A 23,829-nucleotide genomic window follows, 5' to 3' on the forward strand; every position below is an offset into this window, starting at 1 on the left:
CAGTCATGATGGAAAGGTTTCTGTAGGTAGCTTGGCTCTGGCCTCTGTAAGTGCTCTGCAACACATCTACCAAGAATGGGCCTCAAGCCTCTTCCAGGAATCATGCAGGGAGAGGGAAGGAGCTGCCAGGCTGAGCTGAAGCAGAAGCCTTTTTCTCCAGGCTCTGTTTCAGTTTGTTTTCAAGCAGAGCAGTAAACAGCCCTGCCCAGCCCTGCCCTGTCTGCCCAAGTCTTGAGCCGAGACACAGCTCTTCCAGCTCCCAAATGCCAGCACATCCTCAGGCCACCCCACACTGAGGCAATACAGGGATGCACGAAACCCTCCTCACCACACAAGGGAATCCCGTTTTTCAGGCTGCTCTCCTGTCAGACCAGGGATGTGGTTGGCTCAGGGTAGGTTTTAGAGCCTCATTAACACTCTGCAATGAGGCCTGGCAGCAGCTGATTTGATTTAAGGTTCATTTCCAGGCTGTGATTTAAGAGAAGATTTGCTTAATGTTCTTTAACAGACTCTTCTGACTGGGAGCTTGAGTGCTGCTTAATGACAGCCTTATTTATTGTAATGTCTTTGCAGGGCAGGATCCAGAGGAGCCAGGCAGGTGCTCAGGCAGCAGGGGAAGCATCCCTCACAGCAGAGTGGTAACACAGGGACATGCATTCCTTTATCCAGAACAGCCAGACACTGCACCCAGTCTCTGCATTGAGAGGTCAGCAAGACTCTCTGCTTGCCTGAGATAGAGTGCTGCATCTCCACATATCCTTTTAAGCAGGACAAGAGAAATGCTTCTCTTTCTCCCTGCTGCAGTACTTGAGGGATGGGAAACACAGAAGTGCCTGCTCATCTCCAGGCTGATTAAAAGGCAATCTGCAATCAGTGTTCCACCATGCTCCTCCCTGGTTCCCAGTTTTGGGCTTTCAACTCAAAGGCTGAGCCTGCTTTCCTCCTTGAGCTTCTGCTGTACCTATCCCCAGGGCCAAACACTGAGACAACAGCACACAAATGAAGACAGTAGGTCAAGCAAGGGTTTGTCATATTTTAATGACATTGATCTTTGGTGTTTCCCTCATCAGCACTCACGCTCTCCCCGCCCTTCCTCCACAAGCTTGCTAGGGATGGAGAGTTACAAATGAAAAGGAAAATCACATTTGAGACTAAAAACAAAGTATCAGAGCCTGGAATTCTCCACTAGAAACTACATGTACAAGGTCAAGATTTCACATGCAACACCTTACATCACAGACCCGTACCTCACACCCTGGCCTGGAGCTGAGAGACATTTCCGGCCCCCTTGCCAAGGAGCTGCAGCTCAGTCCTGGCAACATGAAACCACTGGGATGGCTCATTCATGACAATATTGGCACAGCTTAGAACATCCTTGCGTGAACTGCATCCTGACTAGAGAGCAGTAGCCCTTGTCCCTCTCTACCCATCTATACATCAGCTCTGCTGAGGTTCCTGCCAAGTACTACACTAACTCTCTAAAAAGGAAAGATCCCCACCCATGAGCACATCCTGAGCCATGCAGCTTATGGCAAAGCCCAGTTCTTCCCAGAAAAGACCACAGCGCAGACAGGAGAGGTTTCAGAACTCCACACTGAGGGGGAAGCAGCGCTGTGCCATGGAGTGGGGCTGTGGCCTGGAAGGCTCCTCCACTCCAGCAATGGAGCTGGAGCATCACACCCAGGTTTGCCCAGGAGGACTGCCGGTCTCCAGAAGGATGCTGCAGGCCACCTTTCCTTTCTTCACTCTACTGATCAGCCCCTGGGCATAAAAGGGCAGGAAAAGGAAAGGAAAGAAGCTTTACAGAGGATGACACTGACCAAACTGCAGGATTAGGGCTGAGCTCAGAGGATCCCAAGGGGCTTTAAAATCTGCATGATGTGCAGCCAGTACACTTGATATTCCTGTTAACTCTTCAGCAGTGGGAATGTTGGAAGTTAAGTATGCTTTCTTCCCCATGGCTTCCCTTGCAGTCCTTATTCCTTCCCCACTCACCCAGGACAGAGAAGCCCTCTGAACCACCAGCATCCTTTCAGAGCCACGTGTTCCTACTCTTCCAGCTCCTGGCCAGCTGTGAGGTACAGGTCTCTGCTGAGCAGTACAAGGGTAGCACCAACACACAACTCAATCTCTACCTGTTCCGCGACTCCCCACTGGTGCTGTCATTACTATAGAAGTTGGTACTGTCAGGAAGATGGTTATTATTAGTTAGGTCACTGTATTCAATTGGTCCCTCAGTGTCCATGGAGGACTGGGCCTGCTCTGGCAGGTCCAGGTCACCAGTGCTTTGTCCTTCGCTCCCACCAGGGGCTGTCCGGGGGCTCAGGCCATGCTCCGAGAGCTGCATGGACTCTGACAGGATCCGTCCCTCCAGCTCAGCTGCCACTTGCTGTGAGGTGGACTGCAGTGCTGATGTACCCTCAGCTCCAGTGGACTCTGCACCAGTCTGAGAGCTGCGGTGGATCCGGTGGCTCACGATGATGTTGTTGCCAAAGCCGCCCATGGACGCCATGGTGGTGCTCTGCTCCCGCTGGACCACGGCAGTCATGCCACCTTCTGTCATCAGCCTTTGGATCCTGCTCAGGGCATCCTCCCCACTGGCCCCATAGTCTGGACCTTCACCTGCAAGAGAAAGCAGAAGCAACTTGGATGTACAAGGCAAGCTACAACACGAAGAGAAAGCAATGCTGGGTAGATGCATCACGCAGTGCACATGTACTGGGATAGAAGATAGGGTTTGTTCAAGAGCAAGCCCAACATTTTATTTCTATAACTTTTGGTGAGCGCCAAAGGCACTGAACCCTGTCAAGAAGACCTTGGCCAATCCCACAGGTATCCCTCACAGACCTGCATGTCCAAGCCCTGCAGAAGCAGCTCTTATCTAGCCATAGAGGTGGGGAAAAAAGAGGAGTCAGAAGCAGTGTGTTTTCTCACAGCTGCAGAGACAGCCCAGCCAGTCCTCCAAAGCAAGAGGAAAAACCTCAGTTTGCCCCGCAATAAGCCAAATATGTCACCACAGTGTTAGCGTCCTGTGGCCTTTCCTACTTCACCTGTTTTGAGAGTACCCCAGGCATCAGATGATGGCCATCTCCCTGCTATCAGAGAGGACACAGGCCAGGTCCAGACAGCAGCTACAGAACATGGTCTGTGCTTCCACATCACCACTGATCAAGGGAAGATCAAGTATGTAGGCTCCTGCTGCCCTTGACTGGTATCTTCTGGGAATGCAAAAAACATCTTTCAAGATCTATAGTTCTTTGTCTGTCTCTGAACTCTCCCTTCACAGTCAGGCTGTACTGAGCTCTGAGGAGCCACTGTCAGATGCCTTGGCTGCTGAAGATTACTTTTGAAGAAGAACAAAATCTCACAGAAAAACAGTCCGTGTCAGAAATGAAATCCCCACGGCAGGAAAGTTCAACCCAGTTCTGTTTCCCAGCATCCTCCTTTTGCTACAAACCCTACCCAGACCATCAGGGGAAAACAATCTGTAATCACAAACTGCTAGAACCATTCCACAGTGGGATCCTGATGATTCTTATTAAAGAGATAAATCTCACTCCCAGCTCCATGATGCTATTGCAGAGCTGATTAGATGAGAGAGGAAAGCCATAAGCTCTCCTGGCTCCAAGAAGATGAACACAAATGTCAACAAGAGTGGATGTAGGCAGGAGTTAAAACACAATAGAAACCAAAATGCCACACTGAGTAGGAAGGCAAAAGTGACTGGGGCTGTGGGGTGGAGGTCATGTATCCAACACAAAAGCTGGGTATTCAGCATGGTTTACACCATGTCACTACAGAGGACAATCAGAGCGGTTAAGATGGTGTGCAGTCTGTCAGTGACAGCTTATTCCCTTTCCTCAGTGGTACTGGCATTGAACACAACCAGCTTCCTCCACCACAGGGTATGGCTAATTCCATCTTCAAGCAGGCCTGCTGACATACTGCCCTGCTGTAGAAATACTGTGGACATCAAGGGCAAATTTAATTCTCACAAGCAGAGTAAGTCCCTTTCTGCTAGGAAGCTAGTAAGCCTGCCCTATCCACTATGCATACAGCAATCACAGAGCTCCTTGGTCAGAGCTTCAGTGAGACCACAGAGGCACCAGTAACCTCATGAGAATCTGGAGCAGAGCCTAGAGGAGGGAGCACAAATACCCCTAGGCACAGCCTGACCCAGAACTCTTGCAGAGAAATCCTGTTCAGGATGTGTCTGATGCATGAACTAGGAGCCTGGCTGACCTGCACAAAGACTGGGAACAGAGGCAGCTATTAGCCTGGAAACTTCAGTGTGAAAAACACGCATGCCAGGGGATATTGAAGCATTAATCAGAGCAGAAGTAAGTGGAAGGTTTGAGATGCATGGTTTTGGATTCAGTCATTGTTTCCTTCTGAGGGCATAGGTGTAAGCACTTTGTTACCAACCATCTGGCCAGGCCAGAGGGGAAGCTTAAGAAAGCCAAGATGTGCAACCTGGCTTAGAGACATGCCAGCCAGCCTTATCCACACAAGTCCTGAAACAGCAGGTACTGTGCTCTTGATAGATCATTTACTATAAACCTGCCCAATACAGGAGCTTTGGAACAGCGAGTCAGCAAGGATCCCCAGCCAGCGCTCCTTAGCGTTACAAGCATGTGTTTCATGAGAGGAGTCCATGCAGGCAGAGCACAGCAAAGCAGCCCCTGCTCTTCTCTGCCCCTTAATTACCACATGCCATGGCTGAACAGCCAGTTGAGGCAGCTACTTGCTGAGAAACAGGCAAAAGCTGATGCCACAGCAGTCACGAACCTTCAGGTGAGGAGCACGGAGACAGAGCAGCGTTGGAAATTCCAGAAAGACACCATCCAAGCAGCCAACAAGCCCCTTTCGGTCCTTCCCTTCCCCCTCCCTGCAGGTTTTGACAATGCCTTTGGCTGCCTGGTTCAGAGCTGAGCTTCCTGTGCGATGTTCCCTGAGCTGAGCTATAGCACAGCTTCACATAGAGCCCGTTTCTACTGCCTGGTGACTCCCACACGCGTTCCTTCGCCAGGCTGCCAGTGCAGACTGCATCAGTGCTCAGTGCAAGTGAAATAAGCTGACTTCCATTTGGTGGAGGTTCACAGTGTGCATGCAGGCACCTACCCAGAACAGCAGCAATGCTGTTAAACCCCACACCCCAGGCTGCTGGAAGTTCCAACCTGCTGCAGTGACCAAACCCCATTCCCTGCACCACCAGCTGAACAAAACCAGAACAGGGAGAAACCCCATGCTCACGACACTTCTGTCAGACTCCAGAGGGTTTAGGCATATTCAGAGCATGAACCTGAGCTTGTGCAGGAGCAGGCCAAGGACAGCACATCTAATTCTCCATACGGAGAAATCAATTCCTCTCATTTTATGCTCAAAACTACATTCTGAAGTCCCAGGCTCTGTAAAATCCTCTATCTCAAGCTCTCATTCTTCTAAGCCTTTTCTGACTCCAAAGAGTCAGAAAATAGAAATATAGAAAAACCTCATAGTATACTACAGACAAAATTTAGAAGACTGAGCTAACCAGCTCCAGCGTGTGAAGTACCAATGTGTGAAGTACCACTGTAAGCACAACACTTGCCAATTCGTTCTCCACCTAAGCTGTCCCTCTACCAGAATCCATCACATAGAAGGAAGCAATCTTGAAACACAGTCTTATCTTTCTCTGGACTGGGACACAAGTTCTGTGCCTGACAGGACATAAAAGCATCACCCATGGTTCTCTCTGCAAGACAAGTAAGTATTAGAGTTGTGTCCCCAGTGCTGTGTTCCTGCAAACCTTTTCTATTCTAACTGAAGTGACCTTTCCAGAGGTCCAAAGCCCCGTCTATCTCAAACACAGACACAAAACATCACTCTGGAGAGTAATTTCTGTCAATCTAGCTGACTGGCTCCAACATTTAACAAAATACTCCCTAGCTAATGCATTTGTCTTCAGAAGTCCTCTGCCATGCTATTCCAGCAAGATCAGAGTTTGGCACAGAAGCCTACAAAGCAAAAACATCTGGCATACTTTCAATGGAGCTGGGTAGAAGGCAGGAGCATTTCCACTCTCAAATGAAGTGGTCTCTGAAGTACTTACGGGAATTACAACTTGTTTATCTCTCGGCATAGTCAGCACACACCTGATAAAGAGCAAAGCCCACAGAAGCAGAGATGAGATCAGGCTGTGGGATATACTAACACCGCTCTTGAACTTTTGCCTGTTTTCAGCTTTCCTCTTTCTAAGCCCAGGAGTAGTCAGTAGCCATGCTTGCAAACAAAGCTTCAAAATTAGAACTAAGAGTAAGCACTGCAGAGAGATGTTAAGTCTTCAGAGAACATGGAATAATAGCTTGGAGGTGTGAGCTGACCCACTAATTCAGATGCTCAACGATAAAAATATCACCATTTTTAAATGAATTCACTCCTTGCATAAGAATAGGAAAGGGAGTGTCAGAGCACAGCACAACCAGCTACAAATACTCACATCTCCCTCAGTACCAGCAGAAATACTACCGGTTACTCTTCTCCCCAGCCAAGCTCAGAAGAGGGTTCACACTTCCTTTCTAAGGTAGCTAAATCAAACAACTCTCCAGAACTCAGGAAAGACACACACCAGCTTTGACTTGTAAAAAGTCTCTTAGCAATATCTCACCTTGGTGATTTCTATAAGTGAAACTTATTTTGGTAATGAGAGTTTAAAAGTAGCCCCCATAATTTAATCCCAAGGGAGCCAGGTACTCGGAGCAGCTCACACTGTAAAGGCTTGTGTAGTACATGCTTCTAGAACCTGATTCTATTTTTTAGTTAGTGCTTTTCAGAGGGCTTTTAAAGAGAATCTGAAATTTGCAGTTCTATAGTACATATGACACGTATTTTACAGATGGATAGGCAGATGAAAGGCTAAGGGATCTACCCACATTTCTACTTGGAGAATAAAAGGCAGATCTGGAAACTGATCCCTGGTGTCTCAATTCCCATTTCCACACTAACCACACAAAAATCACATCACATTTGACAACAGCATTGCAGGAACATGTTCAGCTAATGTAAAACAACATGTTTCTCTTTATCATTCATGAGGCTTGGCTGAGGACAGGGTATTCCTGGCCCTGCAGCCCCCTGACACGTTCCTAATGTCTCAGATTAAATAAGTTACATCACATGCAGGCACACTGCATCTGCATCCTTCAGTATCCTGAGAATGCTTTGCTCATACCAGGCAAGTTTCACTTGCATGTGCTGTTTTTTTGCTACTAACAGTTTGAACAGACTGAAGCCCACAAACCCAAACCTTCATTCTACAGCCCTTTTTCCTCTCGAAGGTACCTGCTGCAACCTCTGAAAGCAGCTGGACATGATGGAAACTTGTGCTGGTTGGTGAGCAACACTTAAAGCAAACAGGTTAAAATCTGTACATGGCATGACAGTAGTGAATATGCTGCTCCCCCAGAGACAGGCAAAGTAGCAATCCACTGACAGCAAGCCTTCAGATGGCTACAACTTCAGTAGTTCATAACGTGTGCCTACTTGCACAATGAGCATTGAGCTAGCTAGATTGTTCAGCCCCAAAGACAATGCAGATGATAGGGAAGGAGATGACAACCGCCTTCCAGCTATTTCCATCAAGTTTCTTTTTCAAGTGTGGGATATTTTTTCTTTTTAAGCAGCTGGATTACCTGAATGATGAATGGATATACTGTAAATAGCCAGGGGACAGCATGGGTGCACAACCAAACAAGCATCCTGCAGCTCTGCAAAGGTCCCTCTCCCTCAGCCTGCAGCACATTTTGCAGTTGCATCTCTGACAGTTACTGCCACTTCTACCCTATTCCATAGATCCCACAGCCTGAGCAAGGGGCAGCCACAGCCTGACCCAGCCTGGACCAGGAACTGCAATTTCTAAAGGTTAAAGCTTTGGACTACTAAATCTCATTAGGAATTTTTGCCGTTTTTTAAGCGAGATTTAACTTGCCAGTTGAACACAGATCCTCCCCCGTCATCCCTGTCCATTTGCAATGGAAAGCATAGAATAACTCCCAACAGATTGTTTCTAATTAAGAGTGCCTCAAAGTTACAGCTCCATCACTATTTCCACTATGTCTGTCAGCTTAAATAATTAGGAAACAGCTGAAACACTGTTTTAGACATTCATGATATCTCTCCTAGTTTTCTCTTTTAACTTCTTTGGTTTATGTGTGGCTTGGGAGCAGAGTTCACAAGGCAGCTATCAACTGCTGCAAACCAAAAAGATACAGACATTAGAGGGATTCACTTCTGATAAAGTCATTATATACTCATTCCTCCAAAGGAGGTAGAAAGATAATCAGAACAGCAAAGTCCCCGCAGAGCTTTGCATGAGAAAAGGAAACTATTTATACCCGCACAGAGCTTAATTAGATTTCTGATGCAATTCTGCATACTTCTTTTTTGTACAGTAAGCACATATCTGCAAGAAATGCCCTGAGCCAGAATTCCCCACAGCAGCGGGGCTGATGGGACACAGGACAGAAACCCACTCTTGGGGGGTAGCGCTACCCTTTCTTTTCCTGTCTTTTTTTAAACATTAAAGGTTTTTGCTCTTTTTTTATCCCTTCATGACAAGGTGATAACTAAAACGCTTTCCTTTACATTACTCTGAATCACATCTGATGTATCCATTCTGCTGCTGCTAATGCTGCTAAGCCTTTACGTAGTGATTTACATCTTTAAAACCCTATACAAAACACTAATTAATCTTCACAGCCCCTGGTGTACTGTGCTATGGGAAGATTTATTCCCATTTGGTAGATGATTGATAATTTGCCTTAGGTCACACACCAAGTCAGCTGTAGCACATTTTTGCTCTTTTTTCCTTTGTGTCCCTGACACCTAGATCCTGCTATTAGGAAACAGTTTCCCTTTCAACAGATGAGCTGTGGTAGATGCAGTGGGCAAATTAACCATCACAAAAAAAGCACGGGGTCTAATCTAGCCTCCATAAACACACTGGATGAGCAACACATGAGTTTATGATGCTGGGAAAACAGTAATCTTAACGTCACAAGGACTGCAATGTTGCTCAAGTGTAATGTGAAGCGTGAAGACTCTTGGATGAACCACAGCACTGATGTCACAAGTCCCTGGCTAACTGGCTGAGATGCTGTTTAACAGCAGATGAAAATATGTCTTTCTGCTTCATTTTGGGTTCTTGTACTATTCCTCTGCCATAGATTACAGTTGGGTTTTTGGATCCTACATGATCCTTCCAATAGTTAATGCCTTGACAGCTCCCTGTTTTGAGCTGCTCTTGAGCCTTTGCTGAGGAATTTCCACTGAGGATGTAACTAACATAAAAACTGATCAACTACAGGGCAAGATGGCTTGGCTCATCTCCAGTGCATGTATCTGTCCTGGAATAACTCCTCTGTTCCTTACAAAAGAGACAGGAGTGTGACAGCCCATTTTGCAGGTGAGACCCACTCGCAAAGGGACATGTGGTAAGTCAGCACCTGAGCCACAAACTGCATCAGATGTGGAACTTGCCAATCTTCTTCCAAGCAGAAAATGGAGACAAAGAAAGGTCTCTGTCCTAGGTTTGTTATCTACATTTCCTTTCTTTCAAATGTTACGCTTCTTTATAGAGATACCCTGCCCAAGGCACTGGTAAAGGACAACCCTTCCCCATCTCATTAATGGTCTAGTTAAAACCCATGACCTAGTTCTAAAAATTGAAAGGTTAACTAGAAAGAATGAGATAATAAAACCTTCAGATGATTCAGAACAGCAGCAGAGAGAAGCAGCACTGGAGAATTCCACTGGTTTAACATAGCAGAGAAAAACCTCCAAGCCTGCAGCACCAGCCATCATGGCCTTGATGCAGGAAGGTCCCACAGCATCCCCTGTTCTCAGCCTGCATACCACATTCAGAGTATGCACACAAGGTCTCACGAGTTGAGTATTAGTCCAGATATCCTATGTTCCAGCCTTATTTACACACCTCAAGTGTACTAACCTTCAGGAGAGGTTCATCTCAGCCCAAGAATTAGACACTTACCTTTGAAAAGAAGAGCAGAGATCAGAGTAAAAAAAAAGCCTTATCACATATGCTGGATGCTGCACAGCAGAAACTCTGGAAGAGTCACATGCCAAAAAGCATCTTTCAGAGTGACAGAGCACAAGCAAGCATACAGTCACAAACAAGCATGTCATGGGCTGCTTCCCAAAGATAAGTGGGTTCACCATGAACCAACAACTTCAAAACTGTCTCCTCAATTTTCTCTGTCCTTCCTACATATATACTGCTCAACTCCATCCTAGCAGACCTTCAAAACTGGATTCAAGCAGAACGCTACAGTATAGAGACAGGAAGCCTGGACAAGACCATCATGCTTTCGAAAGATCAGTGATTTTATTTTCATATAGGAATTGCACATCAGCCACTTCCAGCTCTTTATGCATTGCTAAGTTCTCCTGGACTGGAAAACACTAGAGGCATTTCTGTATAGCTGAGCTGGACACTCATCAAAGTCTTCACTGACCAGACTAAACAGAATACTCATACCTGCTTTGTGAGAAGTGATTTACAGCATTTTATTTTGTGTCCAGGTGCTGAGCTTGTGAATCCTGCACAGGTTTTAGATGCAGAGGTTGAAGGACCAAGCTAAACTAACAGAGGCAGAAAGGATAATTCTTAACAGTTTGCAGCTTTATGGATGGTTAGAGTTCAGGAGGAGTGGTGCCAGTACAGCTGATTCTACAAAGACACAAAGTTCTGGGGAAGAGTTCATTTTGCCTTCTAAAAGTATGTAAAAAGGACAACTTCACTATTAAGATGGACAGAGATTCACTCTCTTGATCATCTTGGCCTGGCTGCAGGCAAATTAGGCTGGAGAAATCTTTGCTGAAGATAGAACAGGAGTGTTCAAATCACAGAACTGGGTTGGAAAGGACCTTAAGATCACCTAGTTTCAACCCCCCAAATGCACAAATGCATTGATAAGATGTGGAAGCTATATGGAAACTCTTTGTTGACCAAGGTAAGCTCTGTCAGATAAACCACTGCTTGAGCTCCTACCTTCCCCAGTCCCTGCAGAGGCAGATTCCTGCTCCTGTACCTCCCTCTCTGTCTGAGTCTCGGCATTCTGCAGCTGAGGTGCCAAAGTCTGGGTACCCTGGGAAGTCACAGAGGTAGGGGGGTTTCGAGGTTGCAGGCCTATGGCGTTCATCAGGCCCATGTCTCTGTCTGTCCTCCATGTGGCTCTGCTGGTTCTGAAAAGAGAGAAGAATAAGTAAGATCAGGAGCACTGGAGGCAAAGAGCCCCAGCATGACTGAAGCATCCATCTGAGCCTCTTCTTGCCTCCACTTCAAGCTAGCCAGTATGCAGATGGGGCTGGAGGAACTGTGCCCTGAACTTATATGCCCTGAACATAGACACCCCTTCTCCAGCCTCAGCTGACTGGTCCCTTGAGTTTTAAGCCAACAGAGTCTTGTAGTCCACTCACCCTTCCATAGAAGCAGCATATCTGACAGGCACAGACAGAGATCCCTGCAGCATCACTAAGCCTTCAGTACAACTCTGTCTCGGAGTCACTGAGATGAGCAGGCAACAGGACATGCAGCACAGGACCACAAACACACACACAACCTTTCTCTGCGTGTCAGCAGGGTGGTTTTAACTCCCAAGGACACAGCCTGTATCCCTTCCCTCTTCTGGACCTCCTGGTTTGTCAGCATCAGACATGAATGCACTCCAGCAGGCATTTCTGCCTGTTCCAGTTGGACAGGAGAAATTCTCTGTTCTCAAAAGCAAACAACAGGAACCACCTCAAGGCTCATTAGCTTCTCAGCATCAAACAGTTGAAGTGTACGACACTTCAAGAGCTGCACCTTGACAGCGCTCGGATGCTCTTTCCAAAACTGACCTCTGACTGTAAGTGCTGGGAATGGTAAAGAGATTCTAGGAAATACTGCTTCATTCACAACCCTTTTTCACGAGGTTTTGAAACCTTCCACACTTTGCTTGCTCGCTCTGTGAGCCAGATCATTCTTGAGCAATATTCTGCCTTCAAGCTCTCCTAAGCCTATCAGACAAGACTGACATGTGCTGTCAAAACCCATGAGTAGTGGCAATATCCACTCACATGGCAGAGTAAAGAATCTCTGTGGCTTATTTTTTACCCTCAATCAGACCAAGGCTGCAGGACAGCACAGATACTGCCCTGTACATCAGCTTAGAAGTCCCTTGGGATCCTGGAGCTCACAACTGAGAAACACGACTGTCACCTTCTTGCTGAGAAGAGCTGGCTTACAGACAATATTCATCACTGGGGCAAGAAGCAAGGGTCTGTAGCACCACCCTCATGTTTAGAATAACTAATCTGTGCATCACCAGACTAGATGAAGCAGCCAACAGGGATTTAGCTGTATTTTTAGAGTTTATTGCTTAGAAATAACTGTTCCATGACCAGAAACTAAAGGGACGAAATCAGTCACCAGGACTGCCCAATGGAATTGCACTCATCTCTGTGAAACCTCCGATTCTTCAGTTATCTTCCAAAGGCCATTTACTTTGCATTGTGTTTTTGATGCATCCACATGTTCCTGCTGTAGCTTGCTCGCGGATGTTACAGAGACCATGAATGACATCTTACTTCACTATCACTTTTGGGCACTGGGTGTCAACTGCTGGAAGAAGGCAAGTGACCCAACTAGGCAGTATCAAAATGAGGAGGGTAACTGCATATTTAAAGCAGTCAGTGCTAAAGGAACAAAGAAGAGGTGATGCTGTCAGATGTAACAAAAGCAGCAGAAAGGGTCAGGTCTCCCTAACCCACACCCAGGAGACTCACCCAGGCCGCTCAGTGCTCCTGCTGCTGGAATGCACAGTGAAGACATTCTCATTCATCTGGTCCCAGTGGTACTCAACTCCAGAGTTTAAGGCCCTTGCAACACCAAAGAAGGAAAGCATATTAGCATGAGAGGACACTATTCCAGCCAGCACACATTACATCCCCAAAACACGAGGGACAGCATTAATTCCTGCCCTGCACAAACTAGAGACCTAGCTCAGTTCACATTTTCATTTAAAGGGCTCATCACCATAAAGAGCCTTGCAAACATGAAGCCCTGTATTACCCAGACTGCTCTGGAATATTCCATTCATTTCAATTCAATATTAGCACCGAGGCACAGCAACAGGAGCAGAGAGATTTTCAGGAAATGAAGACACACAATTGTGTATATAAAATCAGGTTACCTTAACTCCAAGTGACTGTTAAACAAAGAATTGGAATAGGAAGGCTCTCTCTGTGGTACCTGCCAGCATTCCTTGCACTAGGTAATGTTAAGTAAAACACTGCTCTTATCTGACATTTAGTTTCTTTGCAAATGGTTCTCATTCTACCTATAAATAAATCTCCATACAGCCCTCTCACTGACAGTCACTGTGAAACAAGGGCAGATGTAGAGAATATGTTGACAAGTTTCCACAAAAGGGTTTGTACTGCTTTTTGTACTGGATCAACTTCTTGTGTGTATAAAAAACCCCAAACATGAATTTTACAGCTAATGCTACTAAGTTTAACAGAGAAGCAAATGCTCTGGCAACCTTTCACAGTGCATTTCCCTAAAAGATATATGAAGCCAGGGCTGGCTAATCACAGGAACAGGCAAGGTTAACACTGCATAGCTATTTATCAAATCATTGCTGAAGAGTACAGGCAACCACAAAACCTAAACCACCACAACCATAATGCTCTAAGTGTGTCTCCCACTATTTCTAAGGCCAGCAGTTAGACTGGAAGAGGGTAAGAGCAAATCCAGCTTCCCCTGTGCTCTACAGAAATCTCAAAGGACAGGCACACACTGTGCAGTCCAAGGCAGGATGGAGATCTCCCACCTCCAGAGGCACTATGGAAGAGACCTCCTGTTCAGTGTTTTGCCATGCTGACACACCAGCTGCCATGTGTGGGCTGTGGGTTTCAAAACCAGGCTGTATACCACCACATGGCTGCTGGACTGCAGACATCTGATGGTGGTAGGTGGAGAGTTAACAGCAAAATAGATCCTGTATACGCAGAAGGGAATTGGCTCTGAAGAGCTGGACTTGCATCACATTGCAGGCAGTCTCAGAGCATGAACTAAGGGTAGCCTCATAATCACAGAATGATTTGGGTTGGAAGGGGCCTTAAAGCAGGGACACCTTCCACTAGAGCAGGTTGCTCCAAGCCCCATCCAGCCTGGCCTTGAACACTGCCAGGGATGGGGCAGCCACAGCTTCTCTGGGCAACCGGTGCCAGCACCTCAGCACCCTCACAGGGAAGAGCTGCTTCCTAATATCTCATAATGTGAAGGAAGGATTCAGAGCAAGTAGTTGGTAGCTGGTTCTGGCTTGGGCACAAACACAGTGTTTTACATACATATAAAACTGTTGTCCCTGCAATGAGATGCCTCAGCAGAACTGGCAGGAACCCCAGTTCAGAGGATGCTCCAAATCAGACATGCTGCAATGGCAGAGCTGAGTGTGCTGGAGACTGCTGGGGTGACAGCACCCCAGGTTTGGATACAGGACGAGAGCTGGGGAAAATCAGGTCAGCAAAACCACGCATGGAGCCTGCAGGAAGGAATCAGTCATCACTTTAATTTGTGCTGAGCTGGGCCTGTGCTGCTTCCTACCCCATGGAAGCAGCTGCCAGGGAGATGCTGATTTAGAAAGGCCTCAGTATTAATTGCCCTCCACCTAGCACCTATCACTAAACCATGCCAGTCTGTCTGGCTGCTCCATCCCCTCTAATACACTGAGACTTGGCTGTCGCACTTTGTTGTTTGCAAAGCAGCATACTCCCATGGCAATGGAGACTTTCTGACCTGGCAGTCAACATTTCCATAAAAAGTCTAGTTTGCTTTGGATCTGCAGCTATTACACAAGAGCTCAACTGACCCATGCTCTTCTCCCCCTCCTTTCACACTTCTTCATGCCTTCCGAAGTACAGGCATGGTCCACACAGCCACCTACATGACTATTATTCCTCACCAAGGTGCTCTGTGTGCCCTACTTGTCTTTGCCAGTTTGTTAGCTCCCAAGGCATGAAACCAGAAGACTTCAAAGGCCAAAATGTGTGATTCCTGTACTGCACGGAAAGCTCAGCTCCTGCATGAACACTCATACTTTGAGTTTGATTCATCTCACTTCTGCAAAAGCACCATGGTACCAAGCTGACAGGCAGTACACCAGGTTAAAAACTCCTGTCCCTGTGCCCCTCCATGTTCTGCAGAGGCACACTACTGTACAGTCAGGCTGTTGGACAGGAAAGTCTGTTCTAACTCCACGCTGCCAGTTTGTACCTTTCCCTGGACGACCAAATCAATAGTCATTCCATTTAATACATGACTTTGCACATTGGTTTTAAATGCTGCCATTTATCAACCGAATTTCACTGCCAGAGTCCTATTTACTCATTTACTGCCAGAGAATGGAGCACTTTGCTTGCCTTTCCCATAGGAGGACCTGTAGCAGCTGGCACCACTGCTCCCATTGCTGACTCTGGGAACACCTATGAACAGACTTAAGCCGAGGTCATTAGACTTGGCCATGATGGGAGCTCAACATCCTCAGCACCACATGAACTGGGCTTTTTAGACTGGACTGAGTGTGTCTCCCTGCAGGGCCAGACAAGCGGCTCAGAACAAACAGCTGGCACTCCCTACCATCTTTGCTCTCTTTTGCATGCATCTGCATTTCTTTGACCTAGAACCCACATCTGCCTCTCCACAGCCCTAAGACCAACATCCAGCTTGCTCCCCATTGGGTCTTCCAGCCTTTGGATTGAAGCTGCAGAAAGAGATATTTCAGGCTGCACCAAGGTACAGTGAGGAAAGCAAATATCTGAACAGAGGGAACTGGTTGGGTGCTCTTTTTTATACATAGATCATCACTTCCCTTCTTAATAACAAAGATTTCATCAAAGAAACGCTCCTATTGTATGGATTGTCAGTTTTAAGACCATACCTGCAGTAGAAACTTGATCACATAATCACACCTTAAACCAACTCAAGTACACAGCAAGATGTGTGTGACAACGACGATTACCTTGGTTTAAAACAGATTTTCAATTAAGCGCCAAGATTTGCTCTGGTTTAACCACACCTATTTAAAACAGTGCAATCTCCCTGTTTCAGAAAGCCTGAAGGTTTTTTAACTCCCAATGCAAAATATTGCTTGAATTCTGTAAATCAGCAAGCCTCACACAGTATGTTTCCCGGGAGATTTGCAAATCAAGGCCTGACTATTCATTTCACAGAAGCAGAGCTTACACTGGAGAAATGAATATTTTCAGGTGATGTAAGCATTTAACTTTTGCTCCATCAAACTCTAGACATGGAAATGCTGGAAGCATTTTACATTTTCCAAGGCACAGGTAGAAGCTCTGTGCAGCATGGTGCATGTTGCCTCTTGGATGTGGATGCAGTAAGGAGGACATTTGTTGCCCAGGGCTTTGGGGTGAAAAATTGCAATTCTCCACACTGTGTCAGTCATGGACAGTGAGGTCCACTTAGGCAAGTTCTTATTTACTTCCTTTTTATGGCTGTCACTAAGCTCTCTAAGCCCTCCCTGGAAATTTCCATTAGCTTTCTTAAGTGCAGAGCTGCTCACAGCTTGGCTTTCCCAGCAGGGGTCTGTTCCGAGATGGACTTTTCCTTCGATGCCTGTGTCCAGCTCATATTATTAATGAGTTTGGAGAGGATGAAGGGCACAGACTTGCACGCTTTCCTGAAGGGTGAAGAATTCAGAGTGGAGCATGTTAAGTACCAAGAGCCATCAACTTAGGCAGCAGAGTCTCTCCATCTGCAGGGACACTATTTCCTACACAGCTCAGGTACGTCCTCCTAAAAAAACTAGGACCAAGCTCTAGGATTTAAGGACTAAATTATTCATACATGACAAGAAAGCTGGAATACGATTTACTGCATTGGCTTAACTGGTATTTGAAAGTAAATTGAGAAAGCACAGGTCAGCACAAACCGACTCAGACATCTGCGTAATTCCCTCAACTGGCACATCCAAAACTGGAGTTGAAGAGCAGAAGGGATTAGGACAAAAGTCCCTCAACTCCATCATAACAATACAGCTCAGGGGCAAGATGGCAAGGCAAACCCCCCATAATTTGCAAGTAGGGTATGCACGTCCAGGAAGGCATAAATGGCACTTACTGTCTTTTTAGTGAAACCACCCCCAATACTGAAGAAGGCAGCAGCAATGGGCAAATGCACTGTTCTCCTCCCTCAAATCCTGCCACATGGAAAGGCGCATCAGTACCAGTACGACCAAGTACCACCACCTGTCTGATGAGGCACCGATTTAAATCTTGATTAAGACATTGCTGCCTGCAATATCATCACAACCCCATTACTAGAATGAAGATTGTGGCAAGCTCGACATGGAGAAGACACCGCACGTGCACCTAGGTGAATAGCTGATGTTCACACTGCCAAGGTTTGTTTTCTCCCCGAAAGAAATTACTCTTTAAAGCTGATACACAAGGAAACATACAGTGAGCTACAGAGAGCAAGGTGACACTATGCTAAGGAACAGGAAATCCAGTGTCCTGGTTTGGGAAGGAAGCGGCAGCATGCAGTATCTAACGCAACGCTCGGCCGGATCCCAGATGCACCCTTGTCAGCAGCTCATTATCTCTTATGCCGGTGTGTGATGATCAGCACAGCAAGCCCATCCCTGGCTCCCATGATTAGCTAGGCAACGGTATTGTCAGCACAAGGCAAAGTTTGGCACTCCTAGCAGCTGCCTGGGTAGGAAAACAATAATTTCTAACACACTACTTCATAAATATTTAGCTTTCTGTGCAGGCGATGAACCACTGCAGAGACAAATCTAAGTGAAAATTGGCTGCAGTGCAGACTGTATGGAACCAGCTAACGGGATTCCTGGAGTACCTCTGCTGGGCAGCAATTCCCTTTGACCAAGGAAGACGTGCAGCTTCACTGGCACCGGTCTAGTTCAGCGCGCACCCTTGGAGTGCAGCCCGTATATAAGTAGCAGGGGAAGAGCATGAGATCAAGTACAGGAATTCCTAACAAGATAAGTCATAGAGAACACAAGATCTGCAGTTTACGATTAACAACCACCCAGACATTTAGGTGACGTATGATATTATCCTAGTCATCACATTGAGAGGAACAATGGAAAGGTCACCCCTTCACAACTAGCAGTGGGAGTATTTTTACTCTTTATACTGATACAGCCCATTAATTTTCCAGAATCCTGCAAGCTTTGCCCTCCTGGAGAGCAGCAACCATGCAGAAACACATCCTGACACCTACCTGAGCTGCCAAAGGTGCTGCGGAAGCAGTACAGAGAGCAGCTTGGTGCAGCTGGTGCAGCATGTTCCTGCTGCAGGCAGGATGCCAACTCAACCACAACACTATGCAAGGTGACTGGCCCCCTTTGTTTGATTGTGGAGTCCTGCCCGCTAGGTTAAACGCTGTGATTTTTGAAAAGCCTCTATTCAAACTCACACCATTTAAATTAGGACAGCCTTGTAAGTTTGGAGATAGAAAATACAGACTAGATAGAAGGCACACCTCTAACCATCATCCTCCCTGGGCAAAAATGTGATAGCTAAGGAAGGGAGTCATCAGTCACCTAAGCTGTTAGATACCTCAGAGGGAGAGAGAGATTAACACAGTAGGAAGAACCCAAAGAGAGTGTTTTTTTCTGATCTACAGGGTCACTGCAACTAAAACCTAAGCAACTTCCAGGAGTCACCATTTATAACCCATGAGCAAACTCATAACATGAGTTGAAATGGAGGACACTCCAACAGAAAGCATAAGAGGAATTTGCTTTCCATTTCAAGAGAAAAAGTCTTAAATTAAGACTCAGTCTTCCAACACACCCAACAAGCAATGAAAGGAAATTCATCAACAAGACAGTAACAGTGCAGGAGAAAGGATTGTATGAAAGTCTGGATGTTCAATTACCCTGGGACACAAGCAAAGATACTGAGGTTGAGAGCACTGCCCTTAAGGACACAAAGCTACACAGCAAAACCTAGGCTGAGAATAAGGCCAAGAAAAGCTCCTCACAGTCCCTCATGCCAATATCAATTCTCCTACTGAAATGCCACAACAGTTTTTTAAAGCAGCTTTTCCCAGAGCTTTTTACACCACACTCAGCACGACACAGGAAACTGTAATTTGCACCTAAGAGAACAAGGGAACCCTTCTTAGTCCCAAACGTAACTCCTGTCCTACTGAGGTTGTATGCAGACATCGGCTACTTTGACATTTATAAGAGATACATACCAGTTTAGACGGGATGTACTGAGGCTATCGTTAAATGTAAAGTATTTGAATTAATGCAGTACTTTAAATAAGCAGATGGACAAAACTCTCATGGAATCATAGAATGGTTTGGGTTGGAAGGGACCTTAAAGCTCATCCAGTTCCAACCCCCTGCCTTGGGCAGGGACACCTTCCACTAGAGCAGGTTGCTCCAAGCCCCTGTGTTGAACCTGGCCTTGAACACTGCCAGGGATGGGGCAGCCACACCACAGCAGCTGCGGGTCCACTGCTGACTGTGCTTGGAAGCAGGAGTCCAGCTCCTTCTCAGCCTTGCTGATGCTCTTCAGCTCAGCCAGCTGCTGCAGGAGATTCGCCATCTGGGCACATCATCTGCAGGCAGGTCTCCCTGTCCCAGGAGAAAGCTGTACATGCCTACTGCAGCCTCTCCCTTCAGCAGCTCTGAGTGCAAGCATCGTCTGCCACCAGTACAGATGAGGCAGACACATCTGATATAGCTGCAGCCTTTACTTTCTGATGAGTGCCCACCACTGTTTGCTTCAGCGAGTGCCCCAATACTTGCACAAAGAAGACCCGGAGTTAAGATCTGCTCCTACCTCACTGGTAAGAGCACGCTACACACTAGCTTTAGCACTATTAAAAGAAGCATGTTTATGTACGAACATACCACTCAGGCCAAATAGCCTGGAATACAAATGGCAGAAACAGACCAAAGAAGAATTTCCTGATATTTCACTGATTTTCTTCTCGACTAAAATCTTGCCAGTATTCCATGGCATCCTTCACTTGTCTGGTTCCAACCACATCAAGTAGCACGTAAGGATCCTCTGGAAGGTACATGACAAGATTACAGAATGCAGAATTCATAAATAAGAACAATATAGCTTGGTATCACCTTAAACCAAGCTCTAAATGCACAACTTGCTTAAAATCTTCTAAAACCCTAAAGGCCTGTTAATTGCTTTAAGTGATTACAGACAGACTGTATTCCAAATAAACTCTGAACCCGCAGAATATCTTAAGCTGTTTATGATCTATCAGCTCTTCCAGTGGCTTAGACAATCTAAGATGTTAGGAGCCTATGGGGGAGAGCAAATTGCTTAAGCATCCTAAGGCCTTAAACATCTTAAACTGCTACAAGTCTCAAAAGCCAAAGTCACTCTTTAGTCATCTTTGAACTTCCATTAGCATTTTAGTAGGAGCTAGCATTTACGTTGATTCAAAAGCAGCTTCCAAGTAGGCTTGTTTTGTACATCTTATGCCAACAAACTAAACAAGGGAAATGCATTTAGAATGGGAGGAATCAACTTCAAAATAAATGTTTAAAATTAGCAAGCATAACAAATGCTTTTTTTTTTTTAACAGAACATTGTGATGGGCACACGCAAAGCTGCCAAGCTCCAGAACCAAGATCTTGGCTTGGTCTAATCTCAATGAGATCCACAGTGCAAGCCAAGTTTTATATTTTCAATCTTTAGCAGCTTTGATATTAGCCAACTAAAAAGTGTTCTGTTTGGCACACAGGGGAAACCTGCTCCAAAAGAAAACAAAATAAGAAGCAAAACAAGAAAAAAGGACAAAAGTTGACAAAACCCCCAAATCCACAATTATTATTCCAATTACAGTTTGTAGACATTGAGCTGAGACCATTCACAGAAGCAGGCAGATTGAGGGTTTAAAAAAGGGAAAGAAAATGAAGAAAATAATGGCTATTTGCTAGCTGGCTTCAATACAAGGAAAACACAGGCATAAGGGACAAGAAATGAAACTCCACAAATAAAAGTAGATCAAAGACCAGAAAATTAAAGATGATCTTATTGGAAAGCCAAGGGAGTAAACAACTGAAGAAGGAAGGTCTAGGAGAGACCTGCCGAGAAAAGAGGGGTTTTAAGAGAGCAGGAAGGACCGGTGCTGCCAAGGAGGGGAAAGACAATTTAAAAATAAACATGAGGAAAATGGTCCTAGGATTAAAAAAGGTCTGCTCATCAGTGAGGCTGAGGGCAAAAATCAATGCAGACTCAAAGCGGATGAGAGGCTGAATTTTCCCTCTGAAGTCTCCACTTAGAAAACATCCAAGGGTACTTATGCAATTAAGGAGTAAGAAAGGAAGCTGGACAGAGCAGCTAGTTGTACTCATTAAGAATATTATAGACATAAAAGAAGAAGAAGAAGAAAATAAGTTAATTTTTGAGCCATACACACCTGATTTTTAATTACAACAAACCCAGGAAGCAACAAAAGGCCAAAAAAGCCACCTTAGCAGCATTCTTTGAAAAGAAAGCCATCCTTAAATCGACAATTACTTTCTCCTAAGCCTAGCTTTTATCCTTAAAGGCAGTAATATAACAAAGAGAAAAAAGAAGAGATATGAAACAATGAAAGAGTGAGCTACATGCAGTAGGCAGTAAGTTAAATGATAGCATGAAATCTAATTGCTTTTGTAGATAGAATTAGAAAAAAGGGAAGGAAGAAAAGGCGGCAGGTGTGATGTGAATACATTTAAGTGAAGCATTTGGTAACTGTTTTAGAGTACATGGCCATGGTCTTACCCAGGCCAAGAACCAGTAAGGAGCGGCAGAAGCCTGGTGACACAGTACACAAAGTGGTATGTAGTGGGCAAAGTTTCTTTAACAGAGAGCTCTGTGACAAGTTTCCCTTCGCATGGTGGAAAATAAATGTCACTAACTAGTCAGAGCTTCGGCACATCCTGAAGATTTGGGTGAGGGAAATGAACTTGCTAACAACTGAAGACTTAAAGCAGCTCTCAAAATTCATCTTGAGGATTCACAGACATATTAAGTGGAATTTTATGAAGGCATCTTTCACCTAATGCCATCATTCACCCTGGATATCAGATTCACACAGAGAAACAGAAACAGAAATGGAATAAAAAACCAGTATCAGAATGGAAATACTATTCCAACCCTCTATATTACCATACTACTTCTGCATCTGCAATGACTGAGCCTCTTGGCACTTCGGATACTTGGGCGACCCTGCACAAGTTGGAAGTAATTCATTTCAGTTTTTTCTTAAATGCACAAATAACAAAATCCAAACATAAGCTTTCAGGAGGCATCTTCAGCGCAGAATTGGCCATCTTCCCCTTTTGCAGTCCTTTTATCAATGAAAATCATCTTTTCCTCTCATTTAGAAAATTCAATGTATCTTGTGGCTAAAAGTCCAGGGCATGCATACATTCAGTTACTCAGCCCACGGTCAAAGGCCACTGTGCAAATGCTGCCTTTCAAAAGGCCATTTGCAGGAAGAACTCAGACATTACCAGGCTCTCCAGCCGCCCCAGTTAACAGCTGGGAAAACATTCCTTCTGCAGGGTTGCTAATATCCCTCGGTTATATATTGAAGGAAGACAGCTCCTCCTTCTGTCTCGTTGTTTACTTCATCCTCCAGAAGCTATTCTTAAAAGGGAAACAATGCACCAGAACTTGTGCTGCTGGGGGGCATCATTGCTTGAGGCTGAAGAGCCTAATGGAGCCAGCCAGCAGAGACACAGCTGGATAGATTGCCATCTCTTCACCGACATGGGTAACTAGATACAGACATACTGTCCCCATTACTAGATGAGAGGATATGCAGTTCTCAAGGGGAGGCGAAAAAAAAGAGGAGTGGTATGGACAAACAATTGCAATGATCCGCTGCAATAGGAATTTCTTGCAAAGAGAATTATATAGGATAAGAAGAGGATTTTATTGTGAAGTAATAGGAATAGGCATAGAAATTTATTGTGAAGTGACTTTTCCCAAAATAATTTCACATTAGAGGCAGATCTCACCACAAAGAATTAAAATATGCACATTGCATAGCACTGAATCAGTTTGAGACTCCCCACACCTACTTCCCAATGAGAGAATTCCAAGGGATGCTGCCTCTGAACCAGATGCTCAGGGAGTATTTTAATTCCATTACCAGAGGCTCAGTCTGCTGAAGAAATCCCTCCTCTCCTGTGGATGCCTGCATTACACAGCTAGCCCCAGACAAGGTGTTTTCAGTGCTTGGTTTTGAAACCAAGCATTGGTTTCAAATGCTTTCTCAGAACACAGAAGTTTTTGGATTAGTATTTTCAGAAGCACATGAGCGCTGCGCCCTTCCAGAATGTGCTCCTCATGGGGTGGGTATGAGGTGATTCTACCGTACAAGACACCGTGGATTTCAATCCATGCTGCTAAATCCAAAGATTCATGAACTGAATTAAACCTTGAACTATTTAGAGCCAAGAAAGATGCACAAAACCTCAGCGAGCACTGGAACTGGTCACAGTTACAGAGGATGTCAGCAGCATGTGTGGGGAGAAGTAGCCATTGGGAGGCTAAAAAAGCACTAGCAGGACACAGAAAAGTCAGTGTGCTGCAGGATAGCACAGGAGTGGGGGGAATTCACAGCGCTCTGTACCATCTCCCGTGACAGACCTCCAAGCCACAGTGAGTAGCAGATGGTAGTTCACTTTGTTTGACAAGTGGAGCACGCTACCTCAAGTGGTGTGCCTTAAGGGATTCCTTTAGGATCTCCCAACAAACATC

General features: G+C 45.6%; 1 protein-coding gene across 3 annotated transcripts in view; it reads right to left on the reverse strand.

The window, feature by feature from the left end:
* Window positions 1–1,019: 1,019 nt before the first annotated feature.
* Window positions 1,020–23,829, reverse strand: part of AMBRA1 (autophagy and beclin 1 regulator 1) — a 130,715-nt gene continuing 107,905 nt past the window's right edge. For all 3 annotated transcript variants that reach the window (XM_057408797.1, XM_057408798.1, XM_057408799.1), the window contains 3 exons: window positions 12,823–12,915; window positions 11,048–11,241; window positions 1,020–2,622 (listed from right to left, as the gene is read on the reverse strand). In XM_057408797.1, the coding sequence (XP_057264780.1) occupies window positions 2,132–2,622; window positions 11,048–11,241; window positions 12,823–12,915 (778 nt within the window). In that variant the 3' untranslated portion in view covers window positions 1,020–2,131. The remainder of the gene's footprint in view (window positions 2,623–11,047; window positions 11,242–12,822; window positions 12,916–23,829) is intronic.

The sequence above is a fragment of the Pezoporus wallicus genome, unplaced genomic scaffold (genome assembly GCF_028554395.1).
Source record: "Pezoporus wallicus isolate ANWC-B61680 ecotype Strahan unplaced genomic scaffold, APGP_CSIRO_Pwel_v1 contig_6382, whole genome shotgun sequence".
NCBI classification, from domain to species: Eukaryota; Metazoa; Chordata; class Aves; order Psittaciformes; family Psittacidae; genus Pezoporus; species Pezoporus wallicus.